General features: G+C 42.9%; 1 protein-coding gene across 2 annotated transcripts in view; it reads right to left on the bottom strand.

The window, feature by feature from the left end:
* The window catches only part of ROR2 (receptor tyrosine kinase like orphan receptor 2), a 237,531-nt gene that overhangs the window by 32,765 nt on the left and 182,986 nt on the right, over nt 1–21,780 (bottom strand). For both annotated transcript variants that reach the window (XR_002181323.2, XM_019966617.2), the window contains exons 3-4: nt 5,509–5,796; nt 4,691–4,721 (exon numbers count right to left, since the gene is read on the bottom strand). Coding sequence is in view for 1 of the 2 variants with exons in the window: in XM_019966617.2 (XP_019822176.2) it covers nt 4,691–4,721; nt 5,509–5,796 (319 nt within the window). In the remaining variant the exon portion in view is untranslated. The remainder of the gene's footprint in view (nt 1–4,690; nt 4,722–5,508; nt 5,797–21,780) is intronic.

The raw sequence follows: 21,780 nt of genomic DNA, 5'->3' as shown, positions 1-21,780 counted from the left end.
GATAATCACAATGGTGTGATCACTCACCTAGAGCCAGACATCCTGGAATGTGAAGTCAAGTGGGCCTTAGGGAGCATCACTATGAACAAAGCTAGTGGAGGTGATGGAATTTCAGTTGAGCTATTTCAAATCCTGAAAGGTGATGCTGTGAAAGTGCTGCACTCAATATGCCAGCAAATTTGGAAAAGTCAGCAGTGGCCACAGGACTGGAAAAGGTCAGTTTTCATTCCAATCCCAAAGAAAGGCAATGCCAAAGAATGCTCAAACTACCGCACAATTGCACTCATCTCACATGCTAGTAAAGTAATGCTCTAAATTCTCCAAGCCAGGCTTCAGCAATACGTGAACCATGAACTTCCAGATGTTCAAGCTGGTTTTAGAAAAGGCAGAGGAACCAGAGATCAAATTGCTAACATTCACTGGATTGTCAAAAAAGAAAGAGAGTTCCAGAAAAACATCTATTTCTGCTTTATTGACTATGCCAAAGCCTTTGACTGTGTGGATCACAAAAAACTGTGGAAAATTCTGAAAGAGATGGGCATACCAGACCACCTGACCTGCCTCCTGAGAAATCTGTATGCAGGTCAGGAAGCAACAGTTAGAACTGGACATGGAACAACAGATTGGTTCCAAATAGGAAAAGGAGTACATCAAGGCTGTATATCGTCACCCTGCTTATTTAACTTCTATGCAGAGTACATCATGAGAAACGCTGGACTAGAAGAAGCACAAGCTGGAATCAAGATTGCTGGGAGAAATATCAATAACCTCAGATATACAGATGACACCACCTTTATGGCAGAAAGTGAAGAACTAAAGAGCCTCTTGATAAAAGTGAAAGAGGAGAGTGAAAAAGTTGGCTTAAAGCTGAACATTCAGAAAAATAAGATCATGGCATCTAGTCCCCATCCCTTCATGGCAAATAGATGGGGAAACAGTGGATGACTTTATTTTTTTGGACTCCAAAATCACTGCAGATGGTGACTTCAGCCATGAAATTAAAAGACACTTACTCCTTGGAAGGAAAGTTATGACTAACCTAGATAGCATATTAAAAAGCAGCGATATTACTTTGCCAACAAAGGTCCATCTAGTCAAGGCTATGGTTTTTCCAGTAGTCATATATGGATGTGAGAGTTGGACTATAAAGAAAGCTGAGTGCTGAAGAATTGATGCTTTTGAACTGTGGTGTTGGAGGAGACTTTTGAGAGTCCCTTGGACTGCAAGGAGATCCAACCAGTCCATCCTAAAGGAGATCTGTCCTGGGTGTTCATTGGAAGGATTGAAGTTGAAGCTGAAACTCCACTTTGGCCACCTGATGCGAAGAGCTGACTCATTTGAAAAGACCCTGATGTTGGGAAAGATTGAGGGCAGGAGGAGAAGCGGATGACAGAGGATGAGATGGCTGGATGGTATCACTGACTGGATGCACATGGGTTTGGGTGGACTCCAGGAGTTGGTGATGGACAGGGAGGCCTGGCATGCTGTGGTTCATGGGGTCACAAAGAGTTGGACACAACTGAGCAACTGCACTGAACTGAAGGAAACCAGGTTCAAGTGTCTACGTGCTACAGGATTTCATTTCTATGCAGTTCTAAAACATGTAAACTTAGCTCATGGTAGAAAAAAAGTCAGGACAATTATTGCCTGGGGTGGGGGAGTAGTGATTAAGAAGTTGGATCATGGAACTTTCTAGAATAATAGGAATGTGCTGTGCCTGGATAAGGGTTTATAGTGTAGAGGTTTTCACATTTTTGGAGCTTATTAATAGAATACATAAGATCTGCGCATTTCATTGTATGCAAGTTTAACTCAAAAAGAAGAGATGAGAATAGTAAGTACACAGATGTTGAACTCGTGTTAATGATTCCCATAATATTGCTAAGTGATATCATAATCCATAATGGTATGTAAAATATTTCAGGATAAGTGTACAAATATCTGCAACTTATTGAAATGAATAAAAAATTAGATGACTGATGAATAGAAATGTATGTAAAAATAGCCAACAGAGTAAAATGTAAATGGCAGCATCTCATTGGCAGGTATATGGATTGCATGTCCACCGTAAAATTCTTTCTACTTTTTCATGTGGTTGAATTTTTCATAATAAAATGTCATGGAAAAGAATATCTTAAAACACAAAGAAAGTGGTCCTTGATAGAACAATTTGATTTAGGTATTAATTTTCAACCAAATTTATCTAAAAATTCATTGCAATTCTAATCAAAATAACATCAGAATTCTTCAAGGAAATTAGTGTGTTCTTTAACAAGACAACATAAACACCCATACAATTACTGGCAATTATTAATAAATGACAGAAGAATATTAACTGCTACACAATCAAGAAATAAGACATTAATTTTTGTCATTGATTTCTATGATTTTTATTTTTTCAATGTTTTAATTACCTCTTTTTTATTGAAATATACTTAATTTACAATTTGTGTAATTTCAAGTGTACAACAAAGCCATTCACTTACACATATATATGTTTTTTCAGATTCTTTTCCCTTATAGGTTATTACAAAATATTGAATAGAGTTCCCTGTGCTATACAGTAGGGCCTTGTTTACCTATTTTATATATAGTAGTGTATATCTGTTAATCTGAAACTCCTAATTTATCTCTCCCCTCTCTACCCCATTATCCACTTTGATAATCATAAGCCTATTATTTATGTAAATAAGGTTTGTAAATAAGTTCATTTGTATCATCTTTTTAAGTTTCACGTATAAGTGATATCGTTTGGTATTTGTCAGAATTACTTCACTAAATATGATAATCTCTAGGTTCATCCATGTTGCTGCAAATGACATTGTTTCATTTATTTTTACAGCTGAGTAATCCCATTGTATATACACCACACATCTTCCTATCCATTCATCTGTCAGTGGGCATCTAGGCTTCTTCCATGTCTTGCTATTGCAAATAGTGCTGCTATGAACATAGGGGTGCAGGTGTCTTTTTCAAATTATGGTTTTCTCTGAATATACACCCAGGAGTGGGACTGCAGAATGATATAGTAACTGTTCTTAGTTTTTTCAGGAACCTCCATACTGTTCTCCATAGTGGCTGTACCAATTTACCTTCCCACCAGCAGTGTAGGAGGATTCCTCTTCCTCTACATCCTCTCCAGCAAGAAATAAGACATAATTATTAAAAATAATTAAGAAACAAACAATGTGAGGATCACGGGCAAAGACTATGAAGAACCAGCTGACAAAGAAGCACCATAAGCTAGGAAATGTCTATCACGGCCTCACTGGTGACAGAAAGGGAGAACAAAGCAGTCAGTATCAGTTTTCCTCCTTCCGAGCAGCAGAAATGAATGGATGTGAGAATCATCTTGGAAGATAAGAGAAATGGGTCCACACTGTGGCAGGGATGTGACCTCTGTGCCCTCCCCCACCCACCCGCCACTGGCAGGTTTTCTCTTATGAGAGGTGCATCCTGTGTCCCTGCCTGTCCTACTCCCCAGAATCTCCCCTAGAGAAACTGTCCACCAGCCTAACAAAGCGGCCACTGTGCAGGTGGGAAACAACAGGAATTCCCACAGACAGAGAGCAGGAGAAAGACCATCAGGGAAATGTAAAACACACTGACACTGTTAATTAAACATGTCAAGTTCAATATTAATTTATGTGAAAAAGTGAACAAAAGTGAGACGGTGCATTTCCCTACCTCAGCGCAACGGCCAGTGTTTATGAGGCTGCAGGGGGACACAGATAAGCAGACACTGCTTGGCTGACCAACACAGTGTCTGTGCCACTGCTCAGAACTTTGGGAGATGAAGCAATGGCCTGTCCAGGAAATGAGGAATCCACAGCCACTGCTAACCTCAAACACAGGGGCTGAAAAGAGTGATTCTCATGGACCTGTGATGTCCAGAGGAGAAAAGAGGCTGCATCAGCAAAAGAGAGGCCTGAGTTCACAGCCAGAACTTGCCCGCAGCTAGGTGAAGACCAGTGAGCCAGGTTCTGAGCCTCAGTCTCCTCATCTCTGAAATGGGTCTGAGAACCCCCGACCCCCACCCCATGGTGGAGGCTCCATGAGCACACATTTCATAGACTGTAGCTGGTGGTGCGGTTATGGGTGGTGTTGAGATTTCAGGGTAACTACCTCCCTGTTTGGGCTTCCCAGGTGGCACTTGTGGTAAAGAACCCACTTGTCAATGCAGGAGATGTAAGAGACATGGGTTTGATCCCTGGGTTGGGAAGATCCCCTGGAGGAGGGCATGGAGGGCACTCCAGTATTCTTGCCTGGAGAATCCCATGGACAGAGGAGCCTGGCAGGCTATAGTCCATGGGGTTGCAAAGAGTTGGACATGACTGAAGTGACTTAGCATGCACGCATCCACTTCCCTGTTTCAAATGTTCTTGGGACATCAGGGTCTTGGCAGCCCCGGCAGAATGGTCTGTACACTTACTCTGCCTCCTGTTGTCCTGTAAGGTCATAATCTCTGAAAACAACTATCAGTGTTTTTATGGCTTTTTCCCTAACACTCAACATGGAAAATACAACTGTTTTCAGCCCAAAGCAAGCACATTGCCATCCCTGTGTGAAGTCTAGCCAACCTCTAGCAAATTCAGCAAAGACATATGTTTGCCCAATTTATAACCTGGATTCTTACATAACGGAAGCCCACAAAGAATGAGAAAATGGTTTGAGGAAAGCAGATACTTACTGAAAGTTATGATTTGGGCTGTGTGTTGGACCTAAAATTAAAAAAAAAAAGACAAGTTATTAATACTTCATGATTTGGAATAAATTTTTTTTCCAATCTGGCCCGTGGTAAAGGCAACCGCAGCCCAGGGTGCTCATTTGTGGTGAGCCATCTTCAGCCTCCAGCTCTGCCCCTGCCCAAGATTATATGCCAGGGATGGCAAAACCCACTGAGGATGGAAGGGGTGCTCTCTGTTGATGCAGAAACATCGAGAGATATTTTGGGAATTTTTGCTGTCTTTTCTCTCTTCTCATCCAACCTTGATTCACAAGATCTGTCTTACTCACTGGTGACAAAATGGCTGGGGCATGGTAGGGACCTCCTCATAACTCGGATGAAAGGGATACATCTCTGTCTGCCAGTTGATTGCTTTGTGCCACCTGTGATAAGTACAAGAGTACAGAATCGTGCTCACCTTCTGTTCCCCACCCATCCTCTGCGCTGGGTCGGGTTTCCGTGGGTGGGTGGGCGCCTGTCTGGATCGCCTGGGCCTCCCCCGTGGGGGTGACCTCCTGACACACAACATGTCTGGCATTATTTTCTGCACTCCAGGTTTATAGACCCCTCCATCTGCGTCTATTTTCTTTTATTACTAGTAAATGGGTAACAGGTTAAGCTGGGGACCTCATGCACAATGGGAAAGGCCTCGGGGAAGGGTTTTATTGATTTCCTCTCTGTTGCTTGTGTGTGTTCAGTTTCAAACTGCAAATTAATCTGTGCTCAGTGGCTGGGGACCTTCCTATCTGCTAAGCAATGTGCCCGGGGCCGTGCCCACTCACCGAGTCGCACAAACAGGACGCCGGTGGCAGTGATGGTCTTCACCCCATTGGTGGCCACGCACTGGTAGTAGCCGGTGTCCGTCGTGTCCAGGTCCTGGATCCGCAGCCGGGAACCGTATTCCGTCTTGCGGATGATGACGCGCCGCGGCTCCTGCACCACCGGGGCGTCGTTCTTCAGCCACCGCACACTGGGTGGCGGGTTTCCGGCCACCTTGCAGTGCAGAATCGCTGTCTGGCCTTGGACTATGGTGATATTGTTAACTGGCTCCAGAAAATTCAGAAAGTACCCTGCAAAGGAGAAGAATCAGAGAAGAGCAAATGTCGGTGAGAACAGGGAGAAAGGGCTCCCTGGGGCGCCTTCTAGGAACTGCTTGGGGGAGGTTCTGACTGTCACATACAAACCTTCCACTCTCCTTATTGGCTTAATGGGGGTAATTATATTCTAGAATGTTGCCTCCACCACTGAAGGAGCAAATAGGGAATGGGCTGCTCCTGAAGAAAGACAGGGTGAGGTTCCTGATTGCCTCCGCTCACAGCATTCTCACCAACTGATCAATAAAGAACCTTGTTTTAGTGTGCTTCACTTTAAAGACACTTTATTTAATAAGTACTATTGACTCATTAACACTGAGCTCACAACCAACAGCCCTATAACTTGGTCTGAAAGAAGCTTATCTAACACACACGCTTTCACCCTAAGGCACACTTGTGTTTATGGCACCAGACAGGACTTCAGCACCATAACTGGGAGCATTTTAAATAGCCAATCACCAACAAAAAGCACAAAAATGCAAATACATGGCACTAAACAGACCATGGAAAGGACATTTGTTTACAGTATGAGCTGGGGCATTAGACAGAGTGTTGTTTTGTACAAGCTCATCAGGGAACATGTGAATCAGCAAATCAAAATTTTGACTGCTGTAGGCATGTCTATGAATGCTGTGAGAATTGATTTGGGGGTTACAAACACATTTTAGGTTATAAGTAAACTTGAAAATACAGAATCTGCAAATAATGAGGATCACATTCTCTCTGCAAGCACTAAATCTAATCTAACCTCACTAATTTATTAAGCAAATTCATGCTCAGAAAGTCCATCCTCTTTCCTACCACACCATCAAGCACAAGCCACAATAAGGAAATGAGAAGAAGAAAGTGTGTGACAAAACAGAGACATCCTCACAAACAAGCTAATCATTGGTTTGAACAGAACAAAAACAACAAGGCTGAGTGTTGCGGAAGGCTCTGTCCCACTGCACCAGGGCAGAACCAGGAAGAAACCATCCCAGGTTCGAATTCAAGAGGGAAAACAGGGCCTAAAGGTACCCGAAATACAGAGCAAGTAGGGCTGGAAATGCTGCCCTGGAATGTGGGGCCCCATTCAATCACAGTCAGGAGCTCTCAGCTAGTGACACAAACCATGGGGAACAAGAGGAAGTGAAACAGACAGCAGTTGGGAGGGATTTGTGCGTGTGTCTGTGTGTGTGTGTGTGCATGTGTGTGTGTGTGTGCACGTGCTGCTGGTCAGGGGCTGGAGGGATACTCTCTGTTAAGATAAACATGCACACTAAAATTCCATAACACCAAAAAAACCCACTAAGGCTAGAGAGACAAGACAATCAATCATCAGGAGATGAGATCACTGCAGACAAACTAAGACAACAGAGCAATCTGAAAAAGACTATAAAGGATAGTACTGTTCTAAATCTTGTGTCTTGATTTCTGGTTGGTCTCTTTTTCGTTTTATTTAATGAAGTAGAAGATGGAAAGATGGCACATATCTGTATTACTGATTTAACTGGATGAAAAACTATAGGATTTCTAGTGGACCCCGGGGATAAGTTTCACAGGCCGGGTGAAGGAGATAGGAAGAAGCTGAAGAGGCAGGAGGCTGTTAATTTCAAGATGAAGATAGTTTCCCTTCACAAGGGAGAGTGGGTAGATATCTGTGTAGAGAGGTGTCACTAACTAGGGCTGATTACTATTTGTGATTATTATTAACAACATTATTAGGTTCAACTTTATTTTCTGCTAGTCAACCCCCTTTTTAATGCAGTGAATTAAGTTGTACAAGAGAATTCTTATTGATGACACAAAGCCAGAAGGTAACTGAAATGTTAATGACAAAACTCTGGAAAGAGGCTAAATCAAGCAGGTAACATTCTGGATGTCATGGTTGTTCACTAATCATACAGGCTCAACTTGGGGAGACCTGCGTTCCTGCTGAGGCTCCTGCGCTAGATCCTGCATTTTTGAAACCAAAATGAGATCTGATCCGACCGTCCGAAGCAGTTGCTATGGTATAATCTGGGCTGCCCAGATTATAGCAAACACGTTGTTTCACTGTGTTCTGGCCAGAACCCAAGTAGTTACAAGTTGTTTAAGATTCAAATGCTTCATTAAGGTTTCATAACACTAAAAGCATAGTAGGGCATGTAAAATAGTCATCAAATCATAACTTAAAATAGCAAATGACATATTAGATTAAAGTCACCATGATCTCTTCTGTCTGGTACAAGTTTAATTATACTTCTCATCTCTACCCTGATGACAGTTTTTCCAAAGGCCTTTGACACTCCATGACTTCCTGGGAGACACAGACACAGGAGTGTAAGGATCTGTGTCTCCAAGCTGACTAGCAAAAATCTAAAAGGAGCAGGCCTAGGGTTCTGAGGGCTAAGACTGAGTCATCTATTTGGAGGACTGGCTTAAAAGCAGTTCTGCCACCACCTTCCTCCATTTTTAGGGTATTTGCATACATCAACTTGGGACATCTCCATTGATCATCTAAATATCTTGAAAGACATAGGAGGATCTTCTTCAACGTGGAAAAAAAAATATGAATCAAGAAAGAGAAGAAAGGGAGAGAACCTCTCAGAGGAGAAAGTTAAGGAGAGGGTTCCTTTTGTACAACTTATAGAAGGAAACCTGGGGAGAGCTCGAGACTGTCCAGTTACTCTATACACAGACTCTCATGGTCTACTTCTTTTCAAGAATATCTTGTTTTTTCACATTGAAGGAGTACAAAAACCTGAAATCCTTCTCCACTCCAGTGAACAGCTTCTCCTACACCCCTGATTGATAACTGATGGTGGTTTTAGACCTAGTCTTTACTCCAGGAAGGCTCCTTTTCTGAGAAATGCAGAACAGGGAAGATGACCTCCTTCTTGGTTTGCCTTTCATGTGGGCACAGAGCATGTGATGTTAACCCTCACCCACCCACCGGGTGGGGCACTGTGAAACCATCTACAGTAAGTCCCCTACATTGGAACCTCCAAGTTTCAAACTTTCAAAGATTTGAACGTGCATTCGCATGTCTAATCATGTAAGTTGGTTCACGTATCTGGCATACACTGTCACATGCGTGCACGCTGTACATGTGGTTACACTTTTGTGTACTTTAGTGTAGAACTGTACAGAGTACAGTAGCATGGTATCTTTATTTCAAGCCCAGGATGTCTGGAAGCAAGTGCAAAAACAGTGGTGATGTAGCTGGTACTACTGTACTTTTCCAGGTACTATACTGAAAGATTGAAAATGTCTTCTTAATTTTTTGTGCTTATTTGTTTTTATGTATTATTTATATAGAAAATATTATAAACCTATTACAGTACAGTATTATACAGTATTATATAGCCGATTGTATTGGTTGGGTACCTAGGCTAACTTTTTTGGACTCATGAATGAATTGGACTTATGGGCATGCTCTAGGAACAGAACTCATCTGTATGTAGGGGACTTACTGTACACGAGTCAGATGGCTTAACCAGGGATGGTGCCAGTATTTCCCTTTTTGATGCTTAATCAACTCTAGCTAACAAGGACTGGAGAAATCCATTTGTACTGGAATCAAGCACCTTACACAGTGGATTTAATCTTTAAAGCACTCTTGATTATTTCTGTTTACCAATTTATAATTGATAAATTATATCAATTTATCTTGATTATATCTGTTTATGAAATATCCGTAATAGGTAAATCCAAAGACAGAAAACAGATTAGTAGTTGCCAGGGGCTGGGGAAGGGGAATTTAAGGAGTAACTCTAAATGAGTGTAGGGTCTCCCTTTGGGAGTGATGAAAATGTCTGGAACTAGAAAGTAATGATGGCTGCATAACATTAAAAATGTAATCCTTAGGTCAGGAAATGTCTCCTGAGGAGGGGTGGGCATGGGAGACCAGGTGAACAAACCAGGTAAAAGCAGGTAGAGGGGAGGTGGAGATGCCAGGCAAAGGGGAAGAGGGCCACACTCCTGGAAGCATTCTTTCAAAAGTACTAGCCATCACCCTCAGCTTTGCTCAGACCTAGGGTAAGACTTCCTCTGATTTTCTCCCACCCTGAGGTGCCCAATTTATATGCATTCTCTTCACTCTTGACCAGATGAACACTCACTCCTAAAGTCACAGCTTCCTCAATTTACAGAAAATGAAGGGGACGCTAGTGAAGTGATCTAATCCACATGTGGAGTTCTTGACAACTCTCCATTCTATACCATCTAAACCCATGGGGTTCAACAATGACTTCACATTGGGGTCACGTGGAAGCTGATAAAAATATCCACCTGCACATCATGCCACTAAGGGCCTGGGAATTTGTCTAAAGCTCTAAGTGTGCAGCCTAGACCCAGAATCCTGCTTTGAAGGGCTGAGGAAAGAGAAAAACAAAACCCATCCAAGAATGAACTTAAAGCTGATCAGAAACAACACTGAAAGCATTGCTGGAAGGGACACTGGGACTAGAAAGAAAGCTCGTAAGTGACCAGCACCTACATCTGGGGAGTTCCAAGTACAACAGCATTTAAAAGGCCTGTCCAGCTGGGAATGGACCAAAGGGAGGATCTCCACAGATACCATCCATGTCCCAACCCAGGCCTGAAATCAGCCTCCTTTATGCTCTATGAGAAACTCAGAGACCAAAAGCATGGGTGGATAACACGGCAACTTCATACATTCACAGCTCCCTCCCTAGGCAGGTGAATAATATTGAGCCCTCAGGAAGAAATCAGAAAGACAAACAATGAAGAAAATCTAATTTATACCCATTGTATCAAGGCTTCTGGTTCTTGATTCTGGTGCAAGTTTCTCTCCCTACCTATACTGTCCCTTACTTTGAAGGGGCGTGTCCCTTGCTTTTCCTAAAACACATCCATCCAACTGATCCCTCATTGTGCAGTCAGCCAAGAACCTCTTGTCCTCGGATCTTTTCTATTTCTCATGGGTCAATTCTGTGCCAGAAAGTTACCTCTGCTGCTGCTAAGCTGCTAAGTCACTTCAGTCATGTCTGATTCTGTGCGACCCCATAGACGGCAGCCCACCAGGCTCCCCCGTCCCTGGGATTCTCCAGGCAAGAACACTGGAGTGGGTTGCCATTTCCTTCTCCAATGCATGAAAGTGAAAAGTGAAAGTGAACTCCAGTCCTCTTGCCTGGAAAATCCCCTGGGCGGAGGAGCGTGGTAGGCTGCAGTCCATGGGGTCGCTAAGAGTCAGACATGACTGAGCGACTTTACTTTCACTTCACTCTCAAGTTACCTCTACAAAGGGTATTCTCCCATCAAAATAGCTTCTATTCATTGCTAACCTTACCCCTAACACCACTGGTCTTGGCCTGCTACTATGGCAACATCTTTTTTTTTTTTTACATTAAGATGATTGAAATACATTTTGACATCAGGAATAACAAATGTTACTTTGAGGGGCATATTTCTTAATTTCAAGGCTACTTCTCTTTCAGATTCAATTTAGAATCATCCTGATAACTTCCACTTAAAAACTGGGATGTTGATGGACAGATAAGTGCATTTATTATGGGAAAACTATTAGATTTCTACATATTGTACAAATTTCCTACTTTGCTGTAACACATTAGCACAAACTTAGTAGTGTAACACAACACAAATACACTGTCACACAGTTCTGCAGGTCAGAAGTCCAAAAATCAAGGTGTTGGCAGGATGGTATTTCTTTTGCAGGCTCTGGGAGAGTCTTTTCTTTGCCTTTCCCAGCTTTTGGAGGCCACCTGCATGCCCTGGCTCATGGTGCCTTCCTTATATCACTCTAACTTCTGTTTCCATGATCAACATATCTCCAACAAGTGGCTCTGACCTTCCTGTCTTTCTCTTATAAGGACCTCTGTGATTACATTGGGCCATACAGATCATCCAGGATCATTTCCACATCAAAATCCTGAACTTAGTCCCATCTGCACAGTCCCTGTCCTATGAAATAAGGTGACACATTTCCAGGTTCAGGGATTAGGACATGGACATCACTGATAGGTCATTATTCTGTCCCTCAAGTGTATTTTCGGAGAAGGCAATGGCACCCCACTCCAGTACTCTTTCCTGGAAAATCCCATGGATGGAGGAGCCTGGAAGGCTGCAGTTCATGGGGTCGCTGAGGGTCGGACATGACTGAGCGACTTCACTTTCACTTTTCACTTTCATGCATTGGAGAAGGCAATGGCAACCCACTCCAGTGTTCTTGCCTGGAGAATCCCAGGGACGGGGGAGCCTGGTGGGCTGCCGTCTATGGGGTCGCACAGGGTCAGACATGACTGAAGTGACTTAGCAGCAGCAGCAGCAAGTGTATTTTTCTTTTACCTTGCCACTTGACTGAACTACCTTAGTTATGATAGTTTCTGAGTTGATTGTCTTGGATTTTCTTTGAAGATATCATTTTCTTCAAATAACAATAATACAGCCTTTTAGCTTCCAAAATTCATACTGCTCATATCTCCTCTTGCTTCCTATTCAATATTAATGATTTCTGAGCTAACAATTTTTAACACTGAAATGTTGCAGAGAAAAATACATATATTAACACACTAGCATGCATGTACACAACATCAAGATTTTATGCAAACATTTTACCATATTTGACTTTGTTGTTGTTGTTGTTGTTCAGTCACTAAGTCATGCCTGACTCTTTGCAACCCATGAACTGCAGCACGCCAGGCTTTCTGTTCATCCCTATCTCCCTGAATTTGCTCAAACTCATGTCCATTGAGTCAGTGATGCCATCCAATCACCTCATCCTCTGTTGCCCCCTTTTCCTCTTGCCCTCAATTTTTCCCAGCATCAGGGTCTTTTCCAATGAGTCAGTTCTTCACATCAGGTGGCCAAAGTATTGGAGCTTCAGCTTCAGCATCAGTCCTTCCAATGAATATTCAGGACTGATTTCCTTTAGGATTGACTGGCTTGATCTCCTTGCAGTCCAAGGGACTCTCAAGAGTCTTCTCCAACACCACAGTTCAAAAGCCATCAATTCTTTGGCGCTCAGCCTTCTTTATAGTCCAACTCCCACATCCATACATGACTACTGGAAAAATCATAGCTTTGACTATATGGACCTTTGTTAAAGTGATGTCTCTCCTTTTTGATACACTGTCTAGGCTTGTCACAGCCATTCTTCCAAGGAGCAAGTGTCTTTTAATTTAGTGGCTGCAGTCACCATCCACATTGATTTTGGAGCCCAAGAAAATGAAATCTGACACTGTTTCCATATTTTCCCCATCTATTTGCCATGAAGTGATAGGACTGGATGCCATGATCTTAGTTTTTTAAATGTTGACTCACAGTAATTAAAAACATAAGACATTCTGAATTGTAACTAAAGCACACCCTTCCCTTATTTCTCCAGAGAATGAGTATGTACTATTCCAATGCATATTTATATTTTATATTTATAGAATTTCCCCTGAAAGACCTTCTTTGCTATTTTTTTTTTACTCAAAGTCAGCTTGGGGTTTCTCTGTTGATGCAGTTCATTTGTTTAATTACTTCATAATATTCTACTGTAAAAGAATCCACAATTTCTTTATCCTTTTCCCAATTCAGGGGCAATAATTTGTTTCTACATTTTTGCCAGTGCAGACAGTGTATAATGACGACCTGTATATATCTCCTTCTGTACATGTATGGGAGTAACCTTGCAAGCACCCAACCACATGCATTAGTGATAAGCCATAGGCCTTGAAGTCTTTCATTTATCTATGTCTTAAAAGTGCTTGAAACCATTTGTACTCCACTAAAAGTGAGTTAAAGTATTTCCCCTGTAACTTTGCCAGCATTTGGGTTTTTTTGCGGGGGAGTGTGGGTTAAAATGTTTGCCAATATGATGGACATGAAATAGTACTACTGTTTTAGGTTGCACCTTAAGAATTCCTCATGAGCTCAAGAGTCCTTAGGAAGGTTTACTGGCCCTTGAGCCTCTCCTACTATAATTATCTATTCAAATCTTTATATTTTTAACTTCTACAGTTGATAAATTTTCTCTTTCTCTTTTCTAATGTATGCATTAAGTGAGAAATTTCCCAAGGGTTAGCCATCAAATAAGTTAATTTATTTAATCTCCTTATGGTCGGTCAGACTCCACTTCTCTTATAATTTATAAATTTTTGGCTATGAGTTACTAAAGGTATGCTTTAATGATACTGCTGTCACAAAACATAGTCGTGTGATGGTAATTCTTTGATACCACTGTGATTTGCTTTACAGTCTAGTACAGTCAGTTCCTGAAATGCTCCACATTGATTGGCAAGAATGTATTTTCTCTAACTGTTCCCTGCAGGGGCTTATATGTGCCCAAAAGATTAAACTTGTCAATTTGTTGCTCAAATTTTTAAAAATGCTTAGTTTCAATCAGTGTGTGATCATGCATTTGTGTGTGGTCTGTCATGTTTGACTCTTTGTGACCCTAAGGACTGTAGCCCAGCAGTCTCTGTCTATTGGACTTCCCAGGCAAGAATACGGGAGTGTGTTGTTATTTCCTTCTCTAGGGAATCTGCCTAATCCAGGGATCCAACTTGTGTCTCCTGCATCTCCTGCATTGCAGGCAGATTCTTTACTTGCTAGGTCATCAGGAAACCTTTAGTTTCAATGAGATACATGCTAACTGATACTGTATATGTCAAATAGACATTATTAATTCTGTGAGGTTGAGTTTGTATATTGGAACCTATGTTCCTGGGTGCAATAAACTTCAAATATATTACATCATCTAGTCTTTATATCACTATTTAAGGCTTTTGTGTCTAAAAAACCATTTTGTCAGATGTTAATATAGTTACCTCAGAGTATTTTTGGTTAATGTAGTTCTACTCTGTATTTTTAACTTTTAATGATTTTTATGATTATACACTAGACATGAGGGCTTCCCAGATGGCTCAATGGGTAAAGAATCCACCTGCAATGCAGGAGACGCTGGTTGGATCCCTGAGTCGGGAAGATTCCGTGGAGGAAGGCATGCCAACCCACCCCAGTCTTCTTGCCTGGAGAATCCCATGGACAAAGGAGTCTGGCGGGCTACAGTCCACAGGATTGCAAAAAGTCAGACACTACGGAAGCAACTGGGCATGCACTAGACACGAATTTTGTAAATAACATATAATTTAACATGCTAATTTAAAAGTCTATATGTGTTAACCTATGAGATTGTTAACTGAGTTTATTTTAAAAGTGTTAATTTTGCTTTTTAATTCTTCCTTCCTATTTTCTTCTGTTTTTCTCCCTTTATTCTCCCTTTACTTATTCAAAAGTTACACTTAAGTAGTTAGCTTTATTACTTTTTATAGGCATACCTAATTTGGCAAAGTTTCCCAAATACAATGAAATACAAGCACCTTGAAATGCTGTGAGCTGCAAACACCACCCCAACCACCAGAGCTTTGAATTATTGCTTCCCAATGTTTAGTTACACTCCATTTGTAAGCTCCTAGTGGTCCTTATTGGAGAAGGCAATGGCATCCCACTCCAGTACTGTTGCCTGGGAAATCCCATGGATGGAGGAGCCTGGCAGGCTGCAGTCCATAGGGTCGCACAGAGTCGGACATGACTGAAGCGACTTCACTTTCACTTTTCATTTTCATGCATTGGAGAAGGAAATGGCAACCCACTCCAGTGTTCTTGCCTGGAGAATCCCATGGACAGAGAAGCCTGGTAGGCTGTAGTCCATGGGGTCGCACAGAGTCGGACATGACTGAAGCGACTTAGCAGGAGCAGTGGTCCTTATTACAGATGATTTTCAATAACAAAATTTATTTAGATTTGCCAACTTGGTTAACAAGTTCTTCCCTTACCAACACTGCCTGCATCTCATTCCTTTCCCCCAGGTTCAACTGAGCTCTTCCTGATTCACATTTGCTCTTTGTGTAAAAAAAAGGTTGTAAACACTCTCGGTCATGGTCTAAAATTATCTGTTGCTTTCACACTTGAATGCCAGTATAGCTGGGTACAGAATTCTAGACTGACAATTACACCACTGTCCTCTGTCTTTTGTGGTTTTGTTACTAGTCTTACCATGCCTTTGTGGATAATCTGACCTCTCCCCTCTTTGGCTGCTTTTCCTATTTCCCTTGTCTTTGCCATAACAAAGTATCACTAGCTATGAACTTATTTTTATTTTAGCCTCAACAGGCCTCAGTGCTATACCCAACATCTGAAGATTCATGCCTTCCATGAATTATGTAAAATCCTCCATCAGTATGTCATGAAATACTGTTTCTCCCTTCCCCCTTTATTTCTCCTTTGAAATCTCCTTCTAGATATATGCTGAACTTCCTTATAAGAGCCTTCCCTGCTCTTCTACTTTACATTCCCTATCTTTTTATAATCGTTAGCTCTGTGCCATCTACTACTATCCATCAAATTTCTTATTTTATCTACTATACTTTTCATTTCCAGAAGGTCTCTTTGGTTCCATTTCAAACCCACCACTGCTTTTTCTTCCTTTACCTTTAATCCTTTCAGCTTCATTGTTTACTAACTCATCACTCATCCTGGGCCTCTCTGAGTGTACTTTGTAATTTTTCACTGCAGGGCTGGTTTTTCTGTGGGAATCCCTTGAGGACTGGGTTCCTGAAATAGGCAGTGCCAAGTTTTTATGTTAATTCTTGGGCTCTTGATCCTTCCATAACACGCTGGTAATGTAAATTTAGTTTCCTGAGGTGCAGGTCCAAGTCTGATTTCTCATGGGAAAGCCTCCTGTTTGTCCCATCTGGAGCCAGGCTTGAGGCAAGCCCTCTCCTCACCTTCCTGGGCTAGTGAGTGAAAATCTCCTCCCCTGTCCATGGAATTCTCCAGGCAAGAATACTGGAGTGGGTAGCCATTCCTTTCTCCAGGGGATCTTCCCAACCCAGGGATTGAACCTGGGTCTCCCACATTACAGCAGATTCTTTATCATCTGAGCCACCAAGGAAGCCCATATTAAGATATAAGGAATGTAAATTCCTTCATTTCCTAAAACCAAACTTGATTTTTGTCTCAACCCCTTACTTTTCCTGTTTGAAGGAAATGTAATCCATCCAATTCCAGTGAAATCAGTAACTTTAGCATATTTAGTTATTTCATGTAATCTCAAAATCAGGATTTTCTACTTCTGCATATTTGCTCTAGTGTAAGCTCTTTCAGCATCAAAGCATGAAAGGATTTGATGTGTCTGCAGTTGTCTTTGCCTGTACCAGCTTTTGCTAAGGTGTCCTTGTCTTATTGGTACCCCTCTACTCCAGAGTCCATGGATGCATCCACATCTGCCCACGGCCACATGGTGACACTGCCTCTCACTGTTGGAGAGCTCACGTCATAAATAGCATGACATCTGCAGAATCCAACTCTTTATCTCACATAAACCTTTTCCCATGAAAACTGGGCCATTCCCTAAGGCTGCAAACAGAATGGAACACCTCAGCATTTCCTTCCTCAGCAGCCCAGGACTGTCACAGTTCTGTTTCCTTCCTAATCCTGGCTCCTGGGCGTTTCTCCAACTCTCTTGCAAGTTCATCTAATCATTTACATCTTCGATGAATATTTTATTGAGCACTCGTCTGTAATGTAAGTGGGAGGGTGGCCAAATAAATTTGGTCCACCGTTACAACCATCATTCATTCACTGGAGGCCAAAATGAAAACAGAATGAAAGTTCTCAGAAGACTAAGCACAATACTACTTTTTCTCTTGGTGGTTAACTCCCAGCCAGCCACTTCATCTCTCGGTTTCATTTCCTTTATGTGTGAAATATGGTATTTGTCCTGGCTATTGCTAAGCCCTCCTCTAGTTCACAAGGGCTTCCTCAAGAGCTGCTCCAAACCTCTCCAGCTGCCACTGAACAGGCTGGGAGGAGCTAGCACCTGTGACTGGGAATCCAGCTAAGTTGGATCTGGCCAGTCTTCCACAGCATTCAAAGAGGAGAAGTCTTCCCTTTTGATTATCCGAAAGGGTTTCCCCTTCCTCACAGCAGGTCACTTCAACAACTGATGCTAATGAATTCCATCTCCCTGGTGCCCAGGTCAGCTCTCTGCTCACCCCTAAACTCTGCACAGTGAGCTCAATCCAAGCATGAAAACACACTAAAGACAGAGGTAACAGGAGAACTCATTTCCAGAGGACACCACTCCTGACCTCACAGTCAGATCAGTGATGAATGATTTTTTTACCCCAACTGACCATCCACGTAGTCACCAATGTGGTTAAATGACTAAAGTGTCTGAGGATCTGCCTGTTTACCAGGTCACACTGGCTGGCCTGGGGAGGAGATAAGGAAAGCCATGTGTACCAGGGTTACAAGGTCACAGGGCTTTGACTGGTGGGAAATAAAACAACCTGCCTGGAAGGGCAGGTGACGAGGGGACCCTGAGAGCTGCATGGAGGATATAAAGCTGCTTTTCCCAGAAGGAAGTATTTATAGGCCAATAAATCAGTCAGGGGCAGTGGCAGGGGCCACTCCCACTTAGACGCTCCCATTGAGTTGTCTAGTGGTCTACATGGAACCAGTTGCAGAAAGGGTGGGAGGAGGAGCTTACCAGGGTCAGAGGAGGGTGTAAGACTAGAAAGAATGAGAATCAGAGACAATGAGAAAAATGGGGAAATGAAATTTAAAGGACCTGAGAAATGGAGAAAAGTATGTAAGAGTCTTTGGAGGAGAAGAGGGTATTGTGGGGTGAACTGTGTTCCTCCAGTGAGATAGTGGCAAACTGTGAATGTGACCTTACTTGGAAATCGAGTCATTGCAGAAATAATCAAATTAAGATGAGGACATAGGGATGGGCCTTAATCAAATGTCTAGTATTCTTTAGAGGGGGAGATTTGAATACAGACACAGAAAAGATCACATGAAAACAGGCAGATACTGGAATGATGTGGCCCCACGCCCAGGAACTGCATGGACTGCCAGCAAAACAGAAGCTCAGAGAGATGTGGATGGCTTCTCCCACAGAGCCTCCCAAAGGCACGAACCCTGCCAAAACCTTGACTTTGGACTTCTGGCCTCCACAACCACGAGGACAAATTTCTGTTGTTTATGGAACTCAGTTTGTGGTACTTTGTAATGACAGTCCTTGGAAACGACTATAGTGGGTTTGAAGAAGAAAGGTAAGAGAGAGAAGGAGGGAGGCCTTTGGACAAACAGGGTCACACTGGGTTGCTATAGTCCATGGGGTCGCAAAGAGTCAGACACACTGAGCGGCTGAACAACACACGTAGCACATCCTCTTAAAGGGACAGGGACACAGATGCACACACACACACACACACACACACACACACACACACACCCACCCCACACACACACACACACAGATGGTCGGGCACAAGAAGACAGAGCTAGACCCAGAAAACCAGATGACACGGGCAGACTCAGAGAGAGAAGCACACAGAAAAACACAGGCAACTGGGAGTACACACAAGCTGCTGACTTCTCAGTGGCGGGGTTCTGGGAGGTTCATACAGACAGAAACGCACACACAGATGCACACACCTGGGACACACGTTAGACAAGCACACAAGAACAAGGCCAGTGCAGTTTGGTGTTCAAACCCAGTGGGCTGAGAAAGGGCGACTGCCTGTCTGTCACCTTCAGTAGGGACAACAATGGACAGTCCAGCCAGGCACTGGCCACCGGTTACCATGACTCCATCCCAGCTGAGGGGCAGGTCGCAGCAGTTATCCTGAAACAGTGAGAGGGTACACTGAGAAGGAGAAGGAGAAGCAGAGACGAAGGCTTGGAGGCCCACACTGGCCTCACCACTCTGAGAAGCAGGCTGCATCCCTGCCCTCCCACAGAGAGGGCTCTCATATGTGTATATGAGGTCCTATGCTACCCAATCCACTCTGCATAGGACTTGTTCACTTTGAAATCTCTCATCTGTACGTTTTGGCTTTCTCCCAACAATGTTCAGTTTGTTCAGATCCTGGGCAGCCCAATGGGCTCAGAAAATTCTGGCTGCAGGAGGATCAAGGGAGCTCAATGATCAGCCTTCACCTGGAGAGTGGCCAGGGCTCAGAGCCCAGAAACTCACATTAAATTTGTCCAAGGAAGTGGTGCAACATTGGACACTCTCTGCTTACCGTCTAGGGGAGCCCCAGATTTCCATGACCAGCCGGGGGCCACTCAGAGGGGAGGTGCAGGGGCCCAGACTCACAGCTTGAGCTTGGCCTGAAGTTCCCAGCCACAGACCTAAGCTACTGCAAGTAGAGTGCTGTTTTCAAGTTTACCCATCAGCCTTGGAGACCCTACTCTCCATAAACTCCAGGAAACAATCACACACATGCTCACACACACTCACACATGCACCAAGAGTCCCAGAATAAACCAGAAATGCACCCAACACATATGCTAATCAATCCCTGCATCCTAGGTGGATCAGGCACCCAAGAAACAGATATCAGGCATGGTCTCCATGCCAACAGGGTGAACTCTGCTGATGGCTTTGTTTTCTCTGTCCCAGGAAGTTTCAGTTCAGCACCACAACATAACATGTCACAAATAGCAGGGGGCAGCCTGGTGAGTAAGGCATCAACTCCTGCCCTGTGATTTAGAACGCCCTTGAGATCACCTCTAATTGCAACACAGCTTCAAGTGCAGAGAGTCAGGAATTCCCCTTCTGGTTTCAGCCGGGATGATGAGCACCCTTCTCCTAGGCAGGAGACACAAGCAAGCAGGTCTATTTTTGGAGGACGCAAGACGAACAAGAGGAGCACCACCAGCTCAGGCTCTCAGAAATGATCCTCTGCCCACACACATTCCAAAGTACTGATTTTACAAAACCAGTTACATATGCATTTAAAATACAGCCTTGGAACAAAAGAGCAAATGGTTTCTAGGCCAAATGAACACTTTTGTAAGTACAATAATAATAAATCGTGTATCTAATATGGTAAAGAATATAAAACTCCTGTTAAATACTATTACCAGAGTCCTAAGGCCAGCTTCAGTCCTAACGATGACAGTACTTTGGCATACAGAAATTTCAGGCAAACGTTTCAGCTGCAAATCACGCCTTTTGTATTGTTTTTCCTTCTATATTGGCTCTGGGATCTCCCTCTCTGAATACCAACCACCAATTATATGTTAAGTGCTCAATCCTGGCCCAGTACATCTGAACTAAAATGCTTTTTAAGCTTGTAACTAATTCTTAGATTCTGTTTCACCCAGTGACAGACTGCCCGCTAGCCATTTTCACCTGCCTGCAGTTTTACAGATGCATGGGCATCATAAACGGTAACTGGATTAAAGAAATAGCTCATACAGTCCATTCAACTATTATTACTTTTTATATATGATTTAAGCCAAATGTGGCCAAGGAGTAATGCTCCCTGAAGCTCTTTAAACAAAAAAAAAGTGTGTGGATTAATAAGTCTGGCATTGCCAAGCCAGTTCCTTCCATCATTGAGGGTGTGAGGAGGAGGCCAGGGGAGAATAAAGCAAGAGTGGGGCAAGTCCCTTTTTGGGCAAGAGCCGTGAGGGCAGGACCCCTGTGATGGATCTGAGTCTCTATAATACTAGATTGTGAGCTCAATCACACTTGTGAAAAATGACTTCAGAATCTAACCACCAAAAACTACCTTTCTTCCTAAGAAATCTATCCTAAGGCCCAGCATGGTACACAAATTTCCAGAGCCCAGATCTTGGTCGCCATGGAGATACATCCCTACCTAGCCAAAAAGGGCCCTCTCCTCCAAACATCCTGACTCTGTGCAAGGTCACAGTGACCACAGTAGGACTGCGAGGGGGTCAATGTGAGGAAACTAACCTATATATTTACTGCATAAGATACGAAAGGGGAAAATTATTATCAAGGAGCCTCCACACACAAGGCACCACCAACAGCAAATTGATCCACACACCCTGTTTATTCATTTGCTTTATAATTTTTCTTGGACCGTAGTTGACTTACGATGTTATGTTAGTTTCTGCTTGACAGCAAAGTGAATCAGTTATACATCTATATGTATCCATTCTTTTTTAGATTCTTTCCTCACATAGGTCATTACAGAATATTGA

The sequence above is a fragment of the Bos indicus genome, chromosome 8 (assembly GCF_029378745.1).
Source record: "Bos indicus isolate NIAB-ARS_2022 breed Sahiwal x Tharparkar chromosome 8, NIAB-ARS_B.indTharparkar_mat_pri_1.0, whole genome shotgun sequence".
Taxonomy (NCBI): Eukaryota; Metazoa; Chordata; class Mammalia; order Artiodactyla; family Bovidae; genus Bos; species Bos indicus.
Note: the sequence above shows the minus strand (reverse complement) of the source record. Positions and strands in the feature narration are given on the sequence as shown.